We start from the raw sequence: 19,282 nt of genomic DNA, 5'->3' as shown, positions 1-19,282 counted from the left end.
CTTGCTGATCGATGCCCGCTTTTCCCACCGACCGTCTCTAATGGAGCAGAAATGTGTTTAATTACTCAAGGGATGTCCATTTTGTAATATCACAAAGGATTTTCTCTCCCATGATTTTGTTGACAAGGACTAGTTATTACAGGGATTTCCTGATGTGGTAGGTTTTATATAAGAACGGCCATACTGGGTCAGACCAAAGAAGAATATCAGGGTTGGAAGAGACCTCAGGAGGTCATCCAACCCCCTTTTCTAAAGCAGGACCAATCCCCAGACAGATTTTTGCCCCCGATTCCTTAATAACCCTCTCAAGGATTGACCTCACAACCCTGGGTTTAGCAGGCCAATGCTCAAACCACTGAGCTTTGCCTCTCCCCGTCTAGCACAGTATCCTGTCTTTCAACCATGGCCAATGCCAGGTGCCCCAGAGGGAATGAACAGAACTGGGAATCACCAAGTGATCCTTCCCCTGTTGCCCATTCCCAACTTCTGGCAAACAGAGGCTAGGGACACCATCCCTGCCCATCCTGGCTAATAGCCATTGATGGACCTATCCTCCATGAACTCATCTAGTTCTTTTTTGAACCCTGTTGTAGTCTTGGCCTTCACAACATTCTCTGGCAAGGAGTCCCACAGGTTGACCGATAACGGCCTCAGATCTGGATTAGAGGCCCTGCCTGTCTTATAATTAGCTAGTCACTAGACATCTAAAGGAATGCATCTGCTGTCTTTGGCGCAACTATCTAATAATGTAGTTCAGTAAATGTACGTCTTGCTTGTTTTCAGGGGTGTCACGGTGTAGGGTAGGTCCTTTGGTGCCCTCTGGAGGGGATCCCCTTGTGATACTCCCGCATCACAGTGACTTCCCTAGAGAAAGGTCATGCTGAGCCCAGAAAAAAAGGTGTGATGGTTTGGGGTTAAATCCCAGCTTCCTACCTACATCTGTGCTAGGCAGGTACAGTCGAGCTTGTGTTGTGCCTTAAAATGAGGCAGTAGAAATGAACGATCAGAAACCAGGCCTGAAGGTTCTGGAGGCGCAATGGCTGCTTGGTTTGGTCTGATATTGTTTGTTGAGTGTTAACAGGCTGTTAAGGGGATGTCATCAACTTGAAACTCACATTTCCTATGTGGGTGTAGCTATCCCCTGGTGGTCAGTGATGGTGGCAATTTTACACCTGAAGCTGGGCCTAAATAATCTAGTGACTTGACCAAAGCTGCACAGTAAATCTGTGGCAGATGCTGGAATTGAAAGCCGGGAGTCCTGCCTTCCAGTTCACTGCTGCTCTAAGCACCAGACTTTGTCCCAAATATTGACTGTTCCTTGAGGGAGATTTCCCCATTTCAGGAAAGTAATTCACTAGCGCATGTTCTAAGTGCAAGGTGACTTGAGCAGATCACTTTTGCTGCCTGGAAAAGCCATAACCTCCCTTTGAGAGTGTCTATGCATCCGATGAAGTGGGCTGTAGCCCACAAAAGCTTACGCTCAAATAAATTTGTTAGTCTCTAAGATGCCACAAGTACTCCTGTTCTTTTAGCGGATACAGACTGACATGGCTGCTATTCTGAAACTTCTGCGATAATAACGACCCACTTTGCATAAACGGAGCCAGGGTTGTTAATGGAAGGGGTGTACCCTTATTAAGTGATTTGGACAGGCGGATTAACTGTAACACAGCCAAAGAAGAGGGAAAGAAGAGAGAGACAGAAAGGCAGAGGCATCTGTGAATACAGAGTGTTTCTTTAATGAGTCAGAAATGGGGTTTTGATCTCTTTCTGACTTTTTAAGGCTTTTGTGAATCTTGCCTGTAATTTCGTATTCATTGTATTCAGCCTCCCTTCATCTTTAAGCCCCTAGACTTGTGGGGCTCATTAGCAAGTACTTAAACGTGAAAGGGAGAGAGAGAATCTATCCCCTCAGATGAATGATCATTTACAGTGGTACTTGGATGTGTCTAAGATCTCCAGGAGGAATGGTTTGGGGTTTTTGCCAAGCTGTCCCACAGGAAACCCAGCAGAAATCAAATTAGAAAAATGCAAATGAACACTCACAAATTGTTCATGGCACTGGCTTGCTCTGAGAAGACCAGAAGAGAGTGGAGTACTCCAAGCTTTGCTGCCAGCATACTCTGGGAAGCTAAGCATACTCTTTGCTGCAAAGCCATTGTTGATACAGACCCACAGCAGGTTTCCATTATAAAGTCAGTTTTAATCAACAGTTTCCCCGCTGTCATGTGGTGTAGGCAGCCATGTACCTGGGATGAGTTTGCTTTCTGTGTACTGCTTCTTTATATTTCCAAAACAGCCATTTTGTTTTCAGAGTTGCTGCAGCCTATTACCGAGAGGCACATACACTGTGCTTACTCTGTTTCTCTTGTTTATTTTTATTCAAACACTGAGTTTTTCCTTAATCTAAACTAGCAGCCACTTTAGTTGAAAGTAAAAGCGTATGAATAATGGATTTTTTGCATGGGTATTGGACCAATGGGTATAGTGGGGGTGCTGAGCTGACAGCTCTTGTACCAAACTGGAAACCACTTCAAGCCAGGAGGTCTTCCACACTCCCAGAATGGCTAAGTTCAGCCCCTATAATTTTTTGGTTTACTGGCAATTCAAAAACAGGGGAAAAAATCACTTTGGGTCAAACCAAAATTGCATTTTTAAAATTTTTTTTGGCAAATTAAAAAGTTGAGGAAAAGTTAATTTATAGTTGAATGAAACATTTTGCATCAAATTTGAACATGTGAAGATGGTTTTTGAATTTATTAAACTAAACAAAGGAAGTCTTTAAACAAAAAGTTATTTCAAATTGAAATGTTATGCTATTTCCAGAACTTATTTTTGTAGGGTTTTTTTTTGAATTCTGATTGAAACAATTCAGCAAAACTGACATGAATTCCCAAAATGTTCAGTGGCACCGAATCTGTTTCTTGTTGAAGAAAGTTTTGGTCAAAAAAAGCGCTCAACTTTGAAGCTGGTTGGTTGGTTTTTGTGTGTGGAAGTTCATAATATACAATATCTGAGACACCAGAGCCGTTTTCTCTGCCACATAGATGTTTGTGCTGGGGTTTGTAAGCTGCCACACTGTGGTCACTGTGGGCAAATGTTGACTTTTTAGGGCTGACCACTGCAGATGTTTATTCTAAAAACGCATCAGAACATACAGACATACAGAACAGCCTGAACTTTCATACAGGACACTACAAAATGCACTTTGCTTCTGACACCTAAGTTTAAAGGAGCTGTTGTTCTTTCAAAGATCAGTACAAAGGGATTTGCTTATTGGGTTAGATTGTCATCATGCAGGAGTTCAACCCAGAAAGGTAGAAACAGGAGGAGAGGGATCCATGGCAACGTTAGTTGCCTGATGCATGTTTTCCAAGGAGACAATTGCTTCCATTCAATCTCTAATCCAGCCCCATACCCACAACCCAGTGCCAGAGTATTTTTAAAGGCATGTTTGAGGACAAATATTCCCATCTCAAGCAGCTGAGATGCAACTGCACTGTGCCTTCCCAATTCCTCATCACTCTGAATCCAATTTCTGGGGTAAAGATTACTTGGCTCTTTACAGAACTGGCGACGTCACTTGAGCTTTCAAAATCCCAAGCAACCCAACAGCATCATTTTGCTGATAGAGATATTAAAACACAAAGAGCCAGAGAGAGGGTTAAAAGTGGCCAGCAAGTGATGGAGGATGACAAGGGACAGAAAAAAAAGGAACTCAGCCTCCGCGGGAGGAGCAGGGCTTCAAGTCACGGTGATGCGTGGGGGAGGGCATGCAGGTCATGTCATCCCCCCTAGATTTGCTGCTTGCCTTGTACTGAGCATGCTCACATGGACTAAGCATGCTCAGTACCACCGCTGAAGCCGGCTGCCCTCACTCTGCCCCTCCCCCTCCCCCCATTATTGACAGTCACGGGTCATCTCTGGCTTCAAGCAAATCAAGCCAGAGACTTTCCAAGATTCACCCTGCCTTCGTGAAATGATGGAGCTTAGACACAAAGTGCCAGGCTAACATGGAAGTGTTTGTCAGTGGGTGCACACAAACAGCTCAGAGCCCAGGGAGATAGGTCCTCCTCCTCCAGAATGGCTTTCCAATTGACACTCTTTCTAGGCTGGCTGGAGAAAAGCACACAGTAGCTGAGTGGGGGGCTCTGATGTCTGTTAATAATCCTTAATCACGCTGCTCAATACTCTCCTTGTAGAGCGAGAGAAAAAGAAACAAGCTGCATAGAACAGAGGATAAGGAATTAAACAGCAAAGAAAGTCTATGGGGAGACAGATTCTCATTGAGTTTGTGCTGCTGTTTGTTTTCCGGATAACCTCTCACTACAAACATGAGGCGTTTGCATGTCAGCTGGTGCATTTTTATTCAAGGCAGCAAAGAGTATTTTTCTAGGTAGTGTTCTAGGTGCTTTCTCAGAGTTCAGCTAATGGTTTTCAGTTAGAATTGGCTCCTTTACTGTACCAGAGGCTTATTTAACTTAAAATTGTCACGAAAGTTGGATTGTTTCCTGAGAATAAGGGGAAGGGTCCTTGATAAATCTGTGATAGTGAAGAGACGAGATTGCTAGAGGGATTGGAGCCTTTCACCCTGGATTCAGATCCTGATGAGATCAATGGTAGCCAGCCCTGTTACCAGCCAATCACTGTTCATTAGTTTGTTAGACATATGTAGGTGGTTGCAGACTCATTCATACTGGCCCTCTCTTCATGGAACTAGCCCGAGGTGGCAGGGAACTGCATGGAACCAGCATGCATGGCAAGGGTTTCTAACCTATCTCATGCCTTTGTGTGGAGGAGGATTTGGAGTGGAGACTCTTTGCATCAGTCAGGAGGGTTTGTTCAGTTGGGAGGAAGGTCGGATTACTTGTCACTGAGGATAGCGTTTGCAGCCAGAAGGATTGGGTTTGGGTGGATTGGTTGCTCAGGTTTCGTGATGGGATGGTGGCAGATGGTGGAGAAGATCATGAAAGGCTCTCAGAGAGTCTCGACTCATGTCTCTTTGCACCACAGCCATTGTTGCCAGTGAACCAGTCTTTCCGTCTTCCATGTCACATGGACCTTTACTAACCAGCTTTCTCTGTTCCAGATGGCAGCGCGATATTCCGCGGATGCTTCCACCGGCCGGACAACATCTCCTTAGCTTTGCCTGTGACTGGCGTGATGCTGAACATGTCTGTGGACAAGTGTGTGGACTTCTGCACTGAAAAGGTAAGTAGGAGAAGCCAATGGGGCTCTGAGCGAAGGACCTGGCACACACCTCCAGTTTGCAATGATGTAAATCAGGAATAACCCCACCAGAGTCAAGGGAGTGACTGGTGTAATATGGATGCAAGTGGGGAACGATCAAGCTAAGAGTCCTTCCAGAGCTCTGCATTTGCTTCAGAATAGTCATGTTAAAAATCATACTCAGTCCATTTTAATCCAGTTTAATGTAATAATTGCTTGAGTCCAAACTACAACAGGAGAAATTTACAGCTTGTATATTTGCCCTACAAAAAGTAGGTTCTAAATCCCAGGAGAAGGCCATGCTGAGGATCACTGCATTTCTCCTTTTGCTTAATCTGTAACCTGGTGGAAGCTTTACCTGTACAAATCCTATGCATGGACTTTATGGGAGATTTTTATGCGATTGGCCCAGCAGTGTCAGGATTTGACACCACTGTTTCTAAACAACAAGTAACTGCTTCACCTTTTAAAATGGTGGGACAGATTCTTAGCTGCTGTGGTGGCCATCACTCCACTGAAGTGAATGCAGCAAGGCTGATTTACACCAGCTGAGGGTCTGGGTCGGGGTAAGTTCCTACCCATGTTCTTGAGGTTGTTGGGCAAGTTTCTTCTCAATGGACTCGAGAGGGGAATAGGAAAAGTGTGTATTCCCGACCTTGGAATGTGTGTCCCAAGGGGAAGAGTGCAGAGAAAAGAGTGATCCTGGAGGACCTTGCGGGAGGCTGAGGTGGGAAGGAAAGGGGATGGAGGAGTGGGGCCAGAGAAACTGTGGTAAGGGGGAGGGGAAAGTTCATGGGCAAGAGAAAGAAGATCTACAAAAAGAAAGGGGCTCTTGAATAAAAAATGCAGCCTTGGGAAAGAGACCAAAGAGAAGAGGATGGGGCATAGGATTTTCAAGAGAACAAATTGTAACTCTGGCTTTGCTGTGAATGGTCCCATTGTTTCATGAGATCACTGAAGAGTCACGCAGCTTATTCTTCAGTCCTTGGTCCTTCTGCTGACACTGCCAACAAAGGCTGGGGTCGATAATCGTGGAGACCCCATTGTCTATGTATTGAACCTTTTGGACATAGGCTACCCAAGAGCCTTTAGGTGATCATGACCCCACCCCATGACCCAAGAACCATTAGGCAACATGAGTTTGATCACACTGGTAACAGGGGGCAGATTTCACCCTTGTTGGTTCTGATTTTATTCAAACCCAGTTGATTCATTCAAGTAAACGGGCTTGATGGTGGAGGGAGGATGTTCACCCAGAGTGCTATAGGGGGTGAGCTGAGGTCTGCCCTCTGGGCAATTGATGTTCTGTCTGGTGTCGCACCTCAGCCCTGCATAAAGGAGATTTCCTTGATATCACCCACGACAAACCCATCACTCAGGACAATCAGCAGCTGAGTAGGAAGGGAAGGAGGAGTGGGGCTGGACAAAAACTTGTTTTCTTTCTCTTAATGCCCTGAAAACATGGGCAAGGACAGCTCCTGCTTAGGCTGCTCCCTGCCATGTTGTCAAGGCCTTTTTCCAACCCGTGCAGACACAGTTCTGACTTTTGAATTGCGTGGTTCCTAGCCCCTGCATGGTGAATTGGCTGAACTTGCATCTTTGGGATAAGTTGGAACCTTCTCCCAACTCTCTCCTCCAGGGGGTTGGGGGGAGGGAATTGACTTCTCCTTCAGCGTAGCCCCCTTGGTGTCAGTGGGGCTACCCCCATTTACACCAGCTGAGACTTGGCCTCTGGGGTAGGGTCTCTCTGGCCCAGACTGCACATCAATCAAGTGTCTTGCTGAGCAGTGAAACATCTGGGTGGGAAGGTAGTAGCATTATACAAGGTCAACTACCTATCGTAATGCTTTAATCCATATAGATGACTCCATAGGGTGTTTTCCATGCCAGACTTTTACTATACTGGAGCACACAAATGTTAACCTGAGAGTTTTACCAGGGTTTAATCTATTGGATTTGAATGTTAATTTTTAAAAAATAAAAGAAAGAAAACAAGCAAACTTACTGGTGGATCTCTGACCAGAAATAACAGATTAGTGCTTCACCTCCAGCAGTAGACTGGTGGCCAAGAACCTTACCCCCACATGGGAAAATGTAGAATGTGTTAGAGGAAACTGCAGATTCCATACCATAGTAATGGGGGAAAGTAGTTTCCTTCCTGACCCCAGATGTGGTCACAGTTTATGTCCTGAAGCATCGGGATTGTTCGTGTTTCTGGTGGCTCATATAACTGCAGATGTTAATCACATAAAGATCGAACCATCTGCAGCAGGGAGTTCATCACCAAATAATCCCTATAGCTTCCATAGGGCTACATCGCTACCCTCAAAACAGGAAGCTGTGCATGGGTTGTCTGGCGCTGACAGCGCTTCCTGGGACTCAGCTGCTGTGAGCTCTAAGGATGCCCAAACATATGCGTAAATGGCTGCCCTCTGAGGCCCTCCCGTCCTGCATCCTCTGACCCTGAAGGTCTCTCTGCTGTCACATTTCAATGTCATAGACGGATGTAGCTCAAACAGATGTCTGCCAAATGGGAGGCTAAGAAAGAGATTTGAAAACAATATATCTAGACTCAGCAGCTTTCCCTGGCTGTGTATCCATCTCTAGCCCAGCGAACATGCTCCCTCAGCCGCTCGACAGACCAGACAGTCCCACTAAAAACCATTAGGTTCCCTGCACTCTGTCACATTGGTTAAATACGAGAACAGCAGCTCCACACCTCAGCCCTGCTTTGTTCTTGCTCCCCTGAGAGTTTGGCTCTCGGAGGTGTAAATAAAATCCTGAGCACCGAGCCCCTTGATTAACCCAGCGTCGCCTCAGCTCTGGGTGTTAAATTGCCTGTCAGTCTCTGAATGTTCCCTCATAACTCTGCAGTTTAAAATCCAAATGAGGTCACAGAAGATGCAGTCTGTGGGCTTTTAGTAACCTTACTCTGGGTGACAAACTCACAAATTACCGGAGCAGCATCAGGCCATGATTTTAAGAGGAGTATCATAGCTCCAGATATATGACACCCTGCACTAGCAAATAGCTTGGCAATTTCCAGCCCCGCTGTTTGGAATGCAGGGCCACAGCTGGGCGAGGAGGCGCTGGACATGCTAGAACTCTGGTTGGGTTGGTATTTGTCAAAGCCAAGCTGCCGTTGCTAGCAATGCAGCGTTGTGATGGGCTCGCAAGAAGTAATAGCACCACGCCCCTCACACGGCTCGACTCCAGGCCTGGTTACACGGATGCAGAGTTAATGGCTGCAGTGGAGCTACTGCTGGTTTGCGGGAGTGCTGCTGACAGTGGAACCTGGCCCACAGAACATTTCATTTACAAAGCACTGTGTGCCCTGAACTGAATTAGCCCTTCTTGCGTGGAGAGGGGTGTGTGCCAAGATAGCCAATGGGAGATCCAAGGAGAGGGGTGTGTGCCAGGATAGCCAATGGGAGATGCCAAGGACAGGGATGTGTCCTAAGGCCCACCCAGTGGCACCAGCAAAGATGCTTACAGAACTTTTTAACATGGAAATGTAAATGCCTAGTGAGTTAAGAAACCTACAGGGTCAGATGGGGACGGGGCGGGGGCGGGGGTGTACATTGCAGTGGTGCCAAAACTGGGGTGCCTAACCTCTTTTGTGCATCTAGGCCTTGTCTGTCTGTGCCTCTGTTCCCCATCTCTACAATGGGGACAATAGCAGGCATTAAAGATTGTGAGGTGCTCCGCTGATGGGGACCACCGAAGTACCATGGATAGATAGAGAACAGTCTGCCTGTGCATATCGCTGGGCAGAATCAGGGGCTAAGAGTAAACCCACCCCTGGGATTTAGCTAGAGCGGTCACTCTTGTAACGCACAGCACTTTTCCCGCGCCTGACCCAGAAAGAAGTCATGAGAGAGAGGGAGAGAGAGAGAGAGAAAAGCTTCTGGCACCCCAAAGACTTGTGAACTGCCCCCAAATACCAGTGTCATTATTCCTGTTTTACTGGGAGGGGTGGGGTAGCTTCTGGACAAGTACAGCTGCAGCTCAGCTGCAAAACCCAGCTCCAGATTCTGATTCTCCAAAGTGACTTTGGAGAGACTCCAGCCTCCAGGGCTGTCAGGCAGCCTCCCAGACCGGCTAGACAGAGTCGCGCTAGCAGAACTCCAGCTAGTGCACTAAAAGTAGCCGGGTGGCTCGGGTGAGCCCCCCAAACTCACACTGTGAGTTGACATGGGACGGGAGGCTGAAGTGTAGCTGCAGTGTAGACAGACCCTTTGATAACCCTTAAATGTGGGAGAACTAAAGGAACCACTTTCCCAGCTGCTGTACTCAATCACTGACTCAGCGTTAATAACCAAGGGCCTGACCATGCTGCCCCTGCAGATGATGGGAGCTTTGCCCTGAACTCTGATGGCAGCAGAAATGGAGTTGGTGGCAATCAGAAAGCCGGTGGGTGCGGGAGGCGCTGGTAGACAGGCAGGCAGCAATGGGCTGCACATCCCAGCCTCCTGCAGGCTGCTCAGGCTGAGTGACTCTGTCCCTTGCTCCCCCCAGGAATACCCTCTGGCAGCCTTGGGGGGGGGCTCCTGCCACTGCGGCTTCCCCACCACGCTCTTCACCCTCCATGAGCGCGAGGACGAGCAGCTGTGTGCCCAGAAGTGTGACGGCGAGGAGTTCGAGAGCTGCGGGACCGCTGAGTACTTCATCGTGTACCAGACACAAGTGCAAGGTAGAGAGCGTCGCGCCAGGCTCTTTGCTCTGACTGTGTGTCTACTGGGGAGGCAGCAAGAGAGGTTTCTAACTCTCCCCTTTCAGCAAGAGCAATGACTATGGGAGCCCTGGAGCACGGCTGCTCAGCTGGAGTTCAGCTAATGCCGGATAGTTATTGCTACTTGCCTGGGGTGTCTTTTTCCCTGCAGAGGGGCTGGAGAGCTGGTGCATGCTGCACTCAGCTGCTCACTCGATACTCCCCCTTTAACAGCTTTCTAGCAGAGCCAGGTGGCTGACTGGCGACACGCTATCTGGGCTTGACCCCCAGGGCCGGCTCTAGGTTTTTTGCCGCCCCAAGCAAAAAAAATGTTGGCTGCCCTCCGTCCCAGCCCTGGCTCCCCCCTGCACCTCCCTGCTGCCCCAGCCCTGGGCTCTTCCCCCGCTACCCACACACACCCTGCTGCCCCAGCACTGGGCTTCCTCCTTTCCCCCACCACCAGTGCCCTCCCCCTAACCCCCTGCCGCCCCAGCCCTGGGCTCTCCGGCCTGCCCCCACCTGCACTCTCCTTCTGCCGCAGCCCTGGGTCACTAGTAACTCGCTCCCAGGGTGGGTCATTCAGCAGGAATCTTGGATGTGCACAAAACACAGACAGGATTGGTTCCCATATGGTTACAGAGCTGCAGTAAAGTGGAACAATTTTCAGCTTGTGTGATTGAGAGGATTTCGGATGCTTTATAGACTGTCCCTCCTAATGAGGGAAGTTGAGAGGTGCCTTTTTATTTTTTTGTTTCACTTTTTCTTTCTTATGTGGGTGAATTTCCATGCATTCACTGGTTTCTTTTAACAAACAACACACAACCAACAAACAACATTAAAAAAAACAAATACGGCATGGGCTGCTGAAAATAGTATTCCTGTCTATAACATCTGCAGGGAAAATTTCTATATAGATATAAATTTTATCTACTTTTTCTACAGCAAGTTACAATGGGATTCGTATATATTTGATTTGTGAGAATGAAGTAACAGAATGCCTCAATGCAGCTTGAGCACTCTGAATTTTGAGGGTGATCAGATATATAGAGAGAGATAGACTTGGTGTGTGAGTTGGGGGGGGAGGGGTTCTCGCCGAGCGACGTGTCTGCGTGTGCAGAGCAGACACGCTGGTTGTAGTGGCCTGGTAAAGGGCAGTGGGGGTTGGAGAAGAGGATTAGGGGGTTCCGCGTGTGGGGGGCAGTCATGGGCAGTGGGGTTGTCGGATGGGGCGAGGGTCGTGGGGCAGTCAGGGGAGAGAAGCGTGTGTTGATGGGTCGGGGTTTTTGGAGGGGCGTCAGGGACAGTCGTGGTTTGGATAGGCATGCGGAGTCCAGGGGTTTGTAGGGTTCAGGTAGAGGGGTGGAGTCTGGGGGAAGTTGGGGCGTTTTTCGAGGGATGGGGCTGTTGGAGACAAGGAGAAGTGAGGCTTAGATAGGGGGTGGGGTCCCGGGAGGGGGTGATCAGCGGACAGGGAGCGGGGGGGCAGTTGGAGGGAGTGGATGGGGGCAGGGTGGGGCTACCCTCCCTCCCCGTGGAGTGTCCTGTTTTTTGAATGTTAAAATATGGTCTCCCTACCATCCACAGTGCCACTCCCCACTCACAGCACACTGCCCCATGAGGTTCCCCTCCTTCCTTTCTAGTTGGTAGTGGCCAAGGGAATGCTGGGAAATGTAGTTCTTTCCATGCTCCAGGGCTGGCTCTATAGGCAGGGAGCTAACCTAGGAACTACAGCTCCCAGAGCCCCCTGTTGGTGCAGCTCCCATGCTGGATCCCAGCCGCCCCTGCAAATGGGCTGCCCCAAGCAGGTGCTTGCTTTGCTGGTGCCTAGAGCCGCCCTTGTCGACCCCCTCCACTGAGAATAGGGCCATTCCCTCTCTGACTCACAAAGAGTTTTGCTCAGTAGTTTATGACTCCCCGCTGTCTAGCCGAATGCTGATCCTTGGTGGCCCAGCATTGCCCACCTCCCATTCATTGGCGCACCCTCTACTGGGGGTTGGGCTGATTGGACATGCAGTACAATGCATGTTCACAGCAGCCTTTGTTACAAGGGGCCCGTGCACTGATGGGAATACTCTGCCATATACTGAGCATGTTCATTTCCCTTCAAAGTCAGCCAGGGGAACATTTTGATTATAGGGCTTTGATGTGAGCCCGGCTCCCCAGCAAAGGACAACGAGCACATTAACTCAGAGGTGCCTGCTTGGAGCACTGCCTGGGACAATGATTCTCCAGCTATCTCAGTCTGAAGACCTCCCAGGACAGGAAGGTCACCTGATGGTGGCCACCTTTACTGAGACCCCAGGACTTTGTGAATCTACATTCAGCCTGGCAGGTGGGCTCTATAGAACTAGACTAACAGCCTCAAAGTGCCCAGTGCTAGCCTCTGCTGGGGCTTTTGGAGGAATTTTATGGGAGTAGAATCTACTTCCGTTGTTTAATAGTCCTAATCTGGGTCACAGAGTGGAGCTGCCCAGAACATTACACTGACAGCTGGTTCCTCTGCCCCAGCTGTATTTCCTGTGTAGCTTTTCCTTTCTTTCTTACCTGGGTGTTGGAGTAAGGGATGGGAGGAAGGACACACAAACTGATCAGATGGCCACATGTCTCTGCTGCAGATTTCAGCTTTACCACCCGTGTCCAAACTGGCCATAGAAGACATGGAGCTCTGAGCGTTCTGTTACCCTGGATAAACTAACACAGGTTTCCAAATATCCATTCGGAGTTCATTAAAAATTACCATTTATTTCAATTTCCCAGGAAATAAATCCTCCTTTGAACATGCGACTTTAATTACTGCTTAGATCAGACACAGGAAATAACAGTTTGCCATCTGCCTTCAGCAGACTTTTCTTTCTTTTTTTTTCCCCCTTGTCACTGTCAATAAGTTACAGGCCAGAATAACCAATCTGGTTAATAATGGGTCTCTGATCTTCTGTCACAGAGCCCTCCAGACATCTGAATGCACCTGCTGTCCAGCACTGCACTGGGGGAAGCATACAGGAGGCTGTGAAGATTGCTTGAAAGCAAAATGTGACAAATCCAGTCTCCTTTCCAAAGAAGCACTCAGTGTCCCAACGAGGCTGTTCATTTACATTCGCTGTAGTATTTTCTTCTTGTTTGGGCGGTTATGATTTTCATCACATGGGATCATGCGTATCAGTCCCTTCTGTAGGCCCTGCATGTGGCAGTGCTTTTCAGTTCTCTCACTAGCTAACCAAAAAGAATTTAGGGTTCGGCTTCATTCCGATCTGTGGGACTAGCTGCTTTTTTCTTGCACCTAGGTGGAAGCCTGTGTCTGGTAATCATAGCAGAGGCTGACTATTAGCATTTCTGGGTGCAGCTCCTGGCACTGCCATTGACTTGCTGTGCATGTCATTTAATCGCTTTGTGCCTCGGTTTCCCCATCCATAAAATGCCACTAATATTCCTCATAGGGAGGTGAGGAGGTTTTATTAATCGACCCATGCTTGTCAAGCGCTTTGAAATCCCTGTACGAGTTCAAAAAATTAATACCCTGTGAAAATGTGGCCTAAATGAAGGAGGAATGCCCAGTGGTATCATGTTTGAAGACATCAGTGCTTGAGAAATGTTACAGAAAAGTGCTTGGAGAATTACTGTCATAGAAAGAAATATACTCAAACCTCCATAGACCATTTTGACTTTGCCAGCTTGCCCCATTGCAATGCAAAGTAGATACATACATGAAATTGCTCAGCAGCAAGAATATGCTTGCCTTCCGGTGAGTGAGCGGGAGATGTGCCTTTGTCTCCTGAGCTCTGTTAGCATTTCATAGTGGCAAGGCTGAGATTAGATCCGTACAGTTACAACACAGGATAAAAGACTGGGTCAAGGAAGGAGAAAAGGAAAAGCCAGTCCAGGAAAGTAGAAGAAGGAATCCTAAACAGAAAACTCAGGGGCTTTTCATCAGAGGTGACTTCTCCTGGCCCCCATTCAAGGTCAGTTCCGTCAAGATTGTTCCAAAAAAGTTAAGTAAATAAAAATGAAATTTCTGGTATGCATTCAAGGAGAGTCTTTTTTTTTATCAATTTCATTAGGGCCCAAAGTAAGCAAAGACTTCAAGGACATCTGTAATCCACATTTTTTTGCTATAACATGGTTACTTTTGTTCTGTATAAAAGCTCCTGTAGGGACTTTCTCAAGCAGTTTGAGCTTTTGCGAGAAAATACAAAGGGTAGAATGTCTCCTGTTAATAACATTTAGCATGGAGATATCCAAGGAGCTCAGTGCACTCTGCAAACATTAATTGTCCATTCAACTTCAGAGCTCCCTGGGAGGCAGGTAAGTCACATGCTCCCCATCCTACTGCCCAATAATCTGTAAAATTCTCTTTAGCCTTCGCTCTTTTGACAAACATTCTTGCAATTCGTGTTTACTGGTAGGTTCATGGGTTGTGAATAGAAAAGAGATGCCAACCAGCCCAGGAGAATTGGCTTCAAAAGTCAAACAAGTATGCACAAGGATTTATTGTACAGTTTTCCTCCAGTTCTCCTCTTCTCTGTGGTCATTTGAAAAATGCTTTTGCATTAATCATCATAAAAGAGCAGGATGCATTTTTTCTTATGCAGCTTAGACAATATACATATATCTATGTTATTCTACATAAGATTGACACCAGTCCTGGATATGCAGCACTGGGTTGGCATCCCCAGCTCTGGAAGGTGATAAGCTGCATTCAGCACAGGGGATCAGTGCTGGGAATATAAAATATTGTGCCCACTTCATCAGCTGAAAGCCTAGCAGGTGGGATCAGAGAATCTATTATTGTCACTTAAAAGCCACTCCTCTGTCCAGCTGTAGGCAAACGTTGCAGCTCCTCAGCATTGCTTTTCATGATCTAGTCATTGGAGGAAATGTTTGGCCAGGATAATGTTGTTCCTTTTATTTTATTTGGCAACTCTGGTGAGCGGAGGAGGGCATGAGGTAGGAACAATAGCAATAACTCATCTCTGAGAGAAGCAACCAGGGGAAGGAACTCTTAGAACATGTTACCTCCGAACTGCCTGCAGGTTGAACTGCCAAATTCAATGCAAGGTCAATAACGTCACCATCAGAAAACAAATAACACTGAGGATCTAACTTAAACCTGTTCTGCCTTGCATAGTGATCTTGATGCAAAGCAGCATTAAATCTGGTCAGTATCAGGATGGGAGATCCACCCGCCCACATCTACAGCGTTCAGTTCCTGAGCATTTTGTGATTCTGTCACCTGTCTGAGCTGGCCAGCTGCTCCTCGAAAGCAGCAGAAGTTTGAAGTAGAGTAGTTGTACCCAGTTAGAATATCTTAGCGGCTGGCACTTTTCAGTGTTTCTATAGTGAGTGAGGCTTTTCCCTAAGGCAGCCATCTAATTGTGTACTGCGTCTGTCTACTCCAGGAGACTACAGCAAGCCACACAGAGTGGACTCGTTTTCTCTATAGTAGAGCCAGTGATACATTGTTATACATCTTTATCAATTAGGATGAAGAAAGACACAAGTGGAAAAAAACAGGAGAGCCAGTGTGCTTCCAAACAGCGGGGAAATCCTAGGGGCGACTTTCTGTCCCTTGGAATAATCTGTTAACGCTTTCTCCAGGGCCAGCCCGCTAATAAAACCCAACTCCCACTAAGCCAGGGGATACTGAGGGGCAACGTCCGGGGAAGGTTAACTGGGACTCATTCTGCGGATACGGATGAAAGGTGGTGAGGATTTATCCCATCTCTAACAATGTTTACTTGTGGAGCCCAGTCAGCCTCTCTTCCAAGCTGCGTAATGATATACCAGAAGGGAATGGCCTTGGGACCTGATGTGATTTTCAATCCACAGGCCAAGTCACTAGGCCGTAGAGAACAGCCATAATGGGACTGATTATTCCAGGTATAGGCCAGCGCCGGGCATCTGCATGCACAAACCCATCAGGGTATACAGTCAAGCCTGAATGCACGCACACATTGTGTGCACACACCCACAGCACCTACACATTAGATATTCATCCACTATTACACTCAGACGATCACACACACATGTCCTAGAAGCAAAATCTCCTTTGAAATGGATGGTCCAGCTCTGTACCCAAAACATTCACCTCAGATCCCCCATCGCTATAATGAGCCAAACCCAAGTCCCTGATCTAAACATCCCAGGGCCACTGGGGCCAAAGTTTGAACTGCAGCCCAGGTCTGCCTCTAGGACATATGCACTGTTATTGGCACACATGGTGTCCTCTGCTGTGATCCATCTGCCTTCAGAAGGGGTCTCTGTATGATGGCGGAGCCATGTAGCAGAAGAAAAAGCTTTGACAAACAAATGGGAGTGTCAAAGTGTGCTTGGCTTGGCCACAGAGATTCTTGTGCCACTCAGCATGTGTGTCCTGACTGCCTTTTGGGGGTGGATCTGTGTGTCTCCCTGTTGGCCACTCCTGCTTTAGATGAAGGCTTTGAATCTGTGGGGGATCCTTTGGGAAATGGTTATTTCCTTTCACGTTTGTACAGTGAAACCCATCCAAGTGATGGTCCCTGCAGGATCGGCCGGAGATGGTTCTTCAATCCCTGCAAGTCTTCCCATCACCCTCCTCCCATTCCAGCCCCTGCAACGCATGTCAGGGATGGTCTGAAGGTTCCTCATTTCAGAGCAGCACAGCTGGGATCTAGCCAGCCATCACAGCTGCAGACTTGTGTTGTCAATGAAGAAGCAATAGCTGTAAAACATAAAGTAACAGGAACCTGAAAACCACAGTTAATGGAAGGCCCTTGAGTAATGTAGTCACCTCTTCAAATACCAGCCTATACAGCTAATTTTCCTCCTGTTTCCCCTTCTTGTCCTCACTGCCGGAGCTATGCGGTTCATATGCCCTGCTGCCAAAGTGGAACCAGAAACTGGCAAGACAGTCACTGTGTCACTGAAAAGGCCCCAGTGGACACAGGAACTGATGGAAAAGTGCTTAGTTTGGGAGGCATCATTCATGAACACGTGGCTGAGGAGGACGCAGCATAGTAGCAGGAGTGTTTCTTGATACACCCACCATAGATCCAGAAAATGGCAATAAACCTTGAGACGGCCACAGTGGAAGGGAGTCTGGATGGTACTTGGTGCTTTAGCCAAAAAAACAAGCCAGATGCTGCTTCAGCTCCTGGGGCAACAAAAGAGACTCCCCCTGGGTGACCATTATGAACAAGGTTCACTGAATGAACATTTCCACATCTCCGTTAGTATGTCCCCTGAGATCTGAAAATCTCTCTTCCTCTTATCTCAATGGTGGAATTTTATGTATTGCACCTTGACACATCTTCCATTTATTCTCTTTCTAGACAATCGTTGTATGGATAGAAGGTTTTTACCAGCTCGGTCGAAACAGTTTATAGGTCTGGCAAGCTTTCCTGGAGCGGGCAACACGTGGGCACGTCATCTCATCGAGCTAGCTACGGGTTTCTACACTGGGAGCTATTACTTCGATGGATCGCTCTACAACAAAGGTGAGAGGAACGTGTAGCCTTTAAAATGCGCTAGGTTAAGAAATACATACAAATTAGGCTTTGGCCTAATATAGAGGAGTATGAGAATTTGAGTTTGTTAATGTGAGCAAAACTTAAAAATACAAGCTAGAGTCAGTTAGATGTGAAAATTGAAGTTAGCAAGGACAAGGGCCATGTTGTGGCTATGTTGGGTTATAACTGGTTTTAGCAGGACATATACAGTATAAATGGTAATTGCACGCCTGTTTGCTTACTAATCAGTTTCCTCTTAATAAAATATGGCTCTATCATTCAAAGTGTCATCCAAGGTCCTCTACCAAATGTAATTGTCTGTAGCTGACTTAGAGCCTCAGACCTGCAAACTAAGCTTGGTTTATTGCATTCTTAGCTTTAACAATTTAATGCTCATTGGAAGCGTTTAAAACACAAGGTCACCGGCGTCACCAGCAGCTTTGCTATCACTGTGACTTCAGACGCCTTATCCACAAGGCTCTAAGGAACTGGACAACTTTGAGGGTTTTAGAAGAAAGGCAGGAGAGGAGATTTACATTAGAAATACGCTACTGTGTCTAGGGAAGGAAATGTGCTTTATTAATGAGTAAAAGAACATACAAGGTGCCACCAGCGCAGACTATCCATTGTGCCAGGGGGTGCTCAACCTCCGGCTCTGTCCCAGACCCCACCCTACTCCACCCCTTGCCTCAAGGCCACACCTCTTCCCCTCCCCCATCCCACCTGTTTTCACCCCTGCCCCACCTCTTCCCACCCTGGTCCGCTCCATCCCCCAAGCGGAAACTGACGCATGTCGGGAATGGTCTAAAGCAGTAGTTCTCACTCAGGGTTACACATACCCCTGGGGGTTTGCAGAGGTCTTTCGGGGGTACATCAACGCATCTAGATATTTGCCTTGTTTTAAAACAGGCTACATAAAAACCACTAGCGGAGTCAGTACAAACTAAAATGCCATACAGTGACTTTATACTGCTCTATGTACTATACACTGAACTGTAAGTACAATATTTATATTCATTGATTTATTTTATAATTATGTGGTAAAAAGGAGAAAGTCACCCATTTTTCAGTAATACTGTGCTGTGACACTTCTGTATTTTTAGGTCTGATTTTTTAAGGAAGTAGTTTTTTAAGTGAGGTGGAACTTGAGGGTTCGCAAGACAAATCAGGCTCCTCAAAGGGGTACAGGAGTCTGGAAAGGTTGAGAGCCACTAGTCTAAAGGTTCCTCTTTTCTAACAGCTGGGATCCAGCCAGCCATCAGAGCCACTGACTTGTGTTGTGAATGAAGAAGCAATAGCTGTAAACATAAAGTAACAGGGACCTGAAAACTGCAGTTCGTGGAAGGCCCTTGAGAAATGGAGCTGCCTGTTCAAATACCAGCATATCCAGCTGATTCTGTTTCCCCTTCTTGTCCTCACTGCTCTGAAATGTGGTTTTGAGTCTTTCAAGCCATCACAATATCTTGGTAGATTTGTTACTAGGGATTCACTGGGTGCATTTCAAATGGCCCCACTCCCAGCAGTCCTTATTCAGCCAACACTTCCTTGGGCTCCAGTAGGACTTTTGCCTGAGGAAAGACTTCAGGCTTTGGGCCAATTCTTGCTCTGGGTTCTTGGTGTGATTTCTACACTTTGGTAGAGGATACGTGTCACTCCTTTCTTTTCCTGCTGTATGGTTCTATTTGCATGGTCCATCTATCGGAAAAGGCCCGAGGTCTGGACTGTACCAGTTCCACAGAGCACAGGGTGGTACATGGCACCATTTAGCTCAACTGAGGACAATCTGAATTCACCCCCCGCATATCCACATGCACCTTCCTGAGGGCCGGATTGTGGGCTGCCTTGCGTGACCTCCCAAGCG

At 47.3% G+C, this 19,282-nt stretch overlaps 1 protein-coding gene across 2 annotated transcripts in view; it reads left to right on the top strand.

The window, feature by feature from the left end:
- The window catches only part of WSCD2 (WSC domain containing 2), a 138,493-nt gene that overhangs the window by 98,575 nt on the left and 20,636 nt on the right, over nt 1–19,282 (top strand). For both annotated transcript variants that reach the window (XM_075059827.1, XM_032800624.2), the window contains 3 exons: nt 5,090–5,211; nt 9,748–9,922; nt 17,245–17,409. In XM_075059827.1, the coding sequence (XP_074915928.1) occupies nt 5,090–5,211; nt 9,748–9,922; nt 17,245–17,409 (462 nt within the window). The remainder of the gene's footprint in view (nt 1–5,089; nt 5,212–9,747; nt 9,923–17,244; nt 17,410–19,282) is intronic.

The sequence above is a fragment of the Chelonoidis abingdonii genome, chromosome 22, assembly GCF_003597395.2.
Source record: "Chelonoidis abingdonii isolate Lonesome George chromosome 22, CheloAbing_2.0, whole genome shotgun sequence".
NCBI lineage: Eukaryota > Metazoa > Chordata > Testudines > Testudinidae > Chelonoidis > Chelonoidis abingdonii.
Note: the sequence above shows the minus strand (reverse complement) of the source record. Positions and strands in the feature narration are given on the sequence as shown.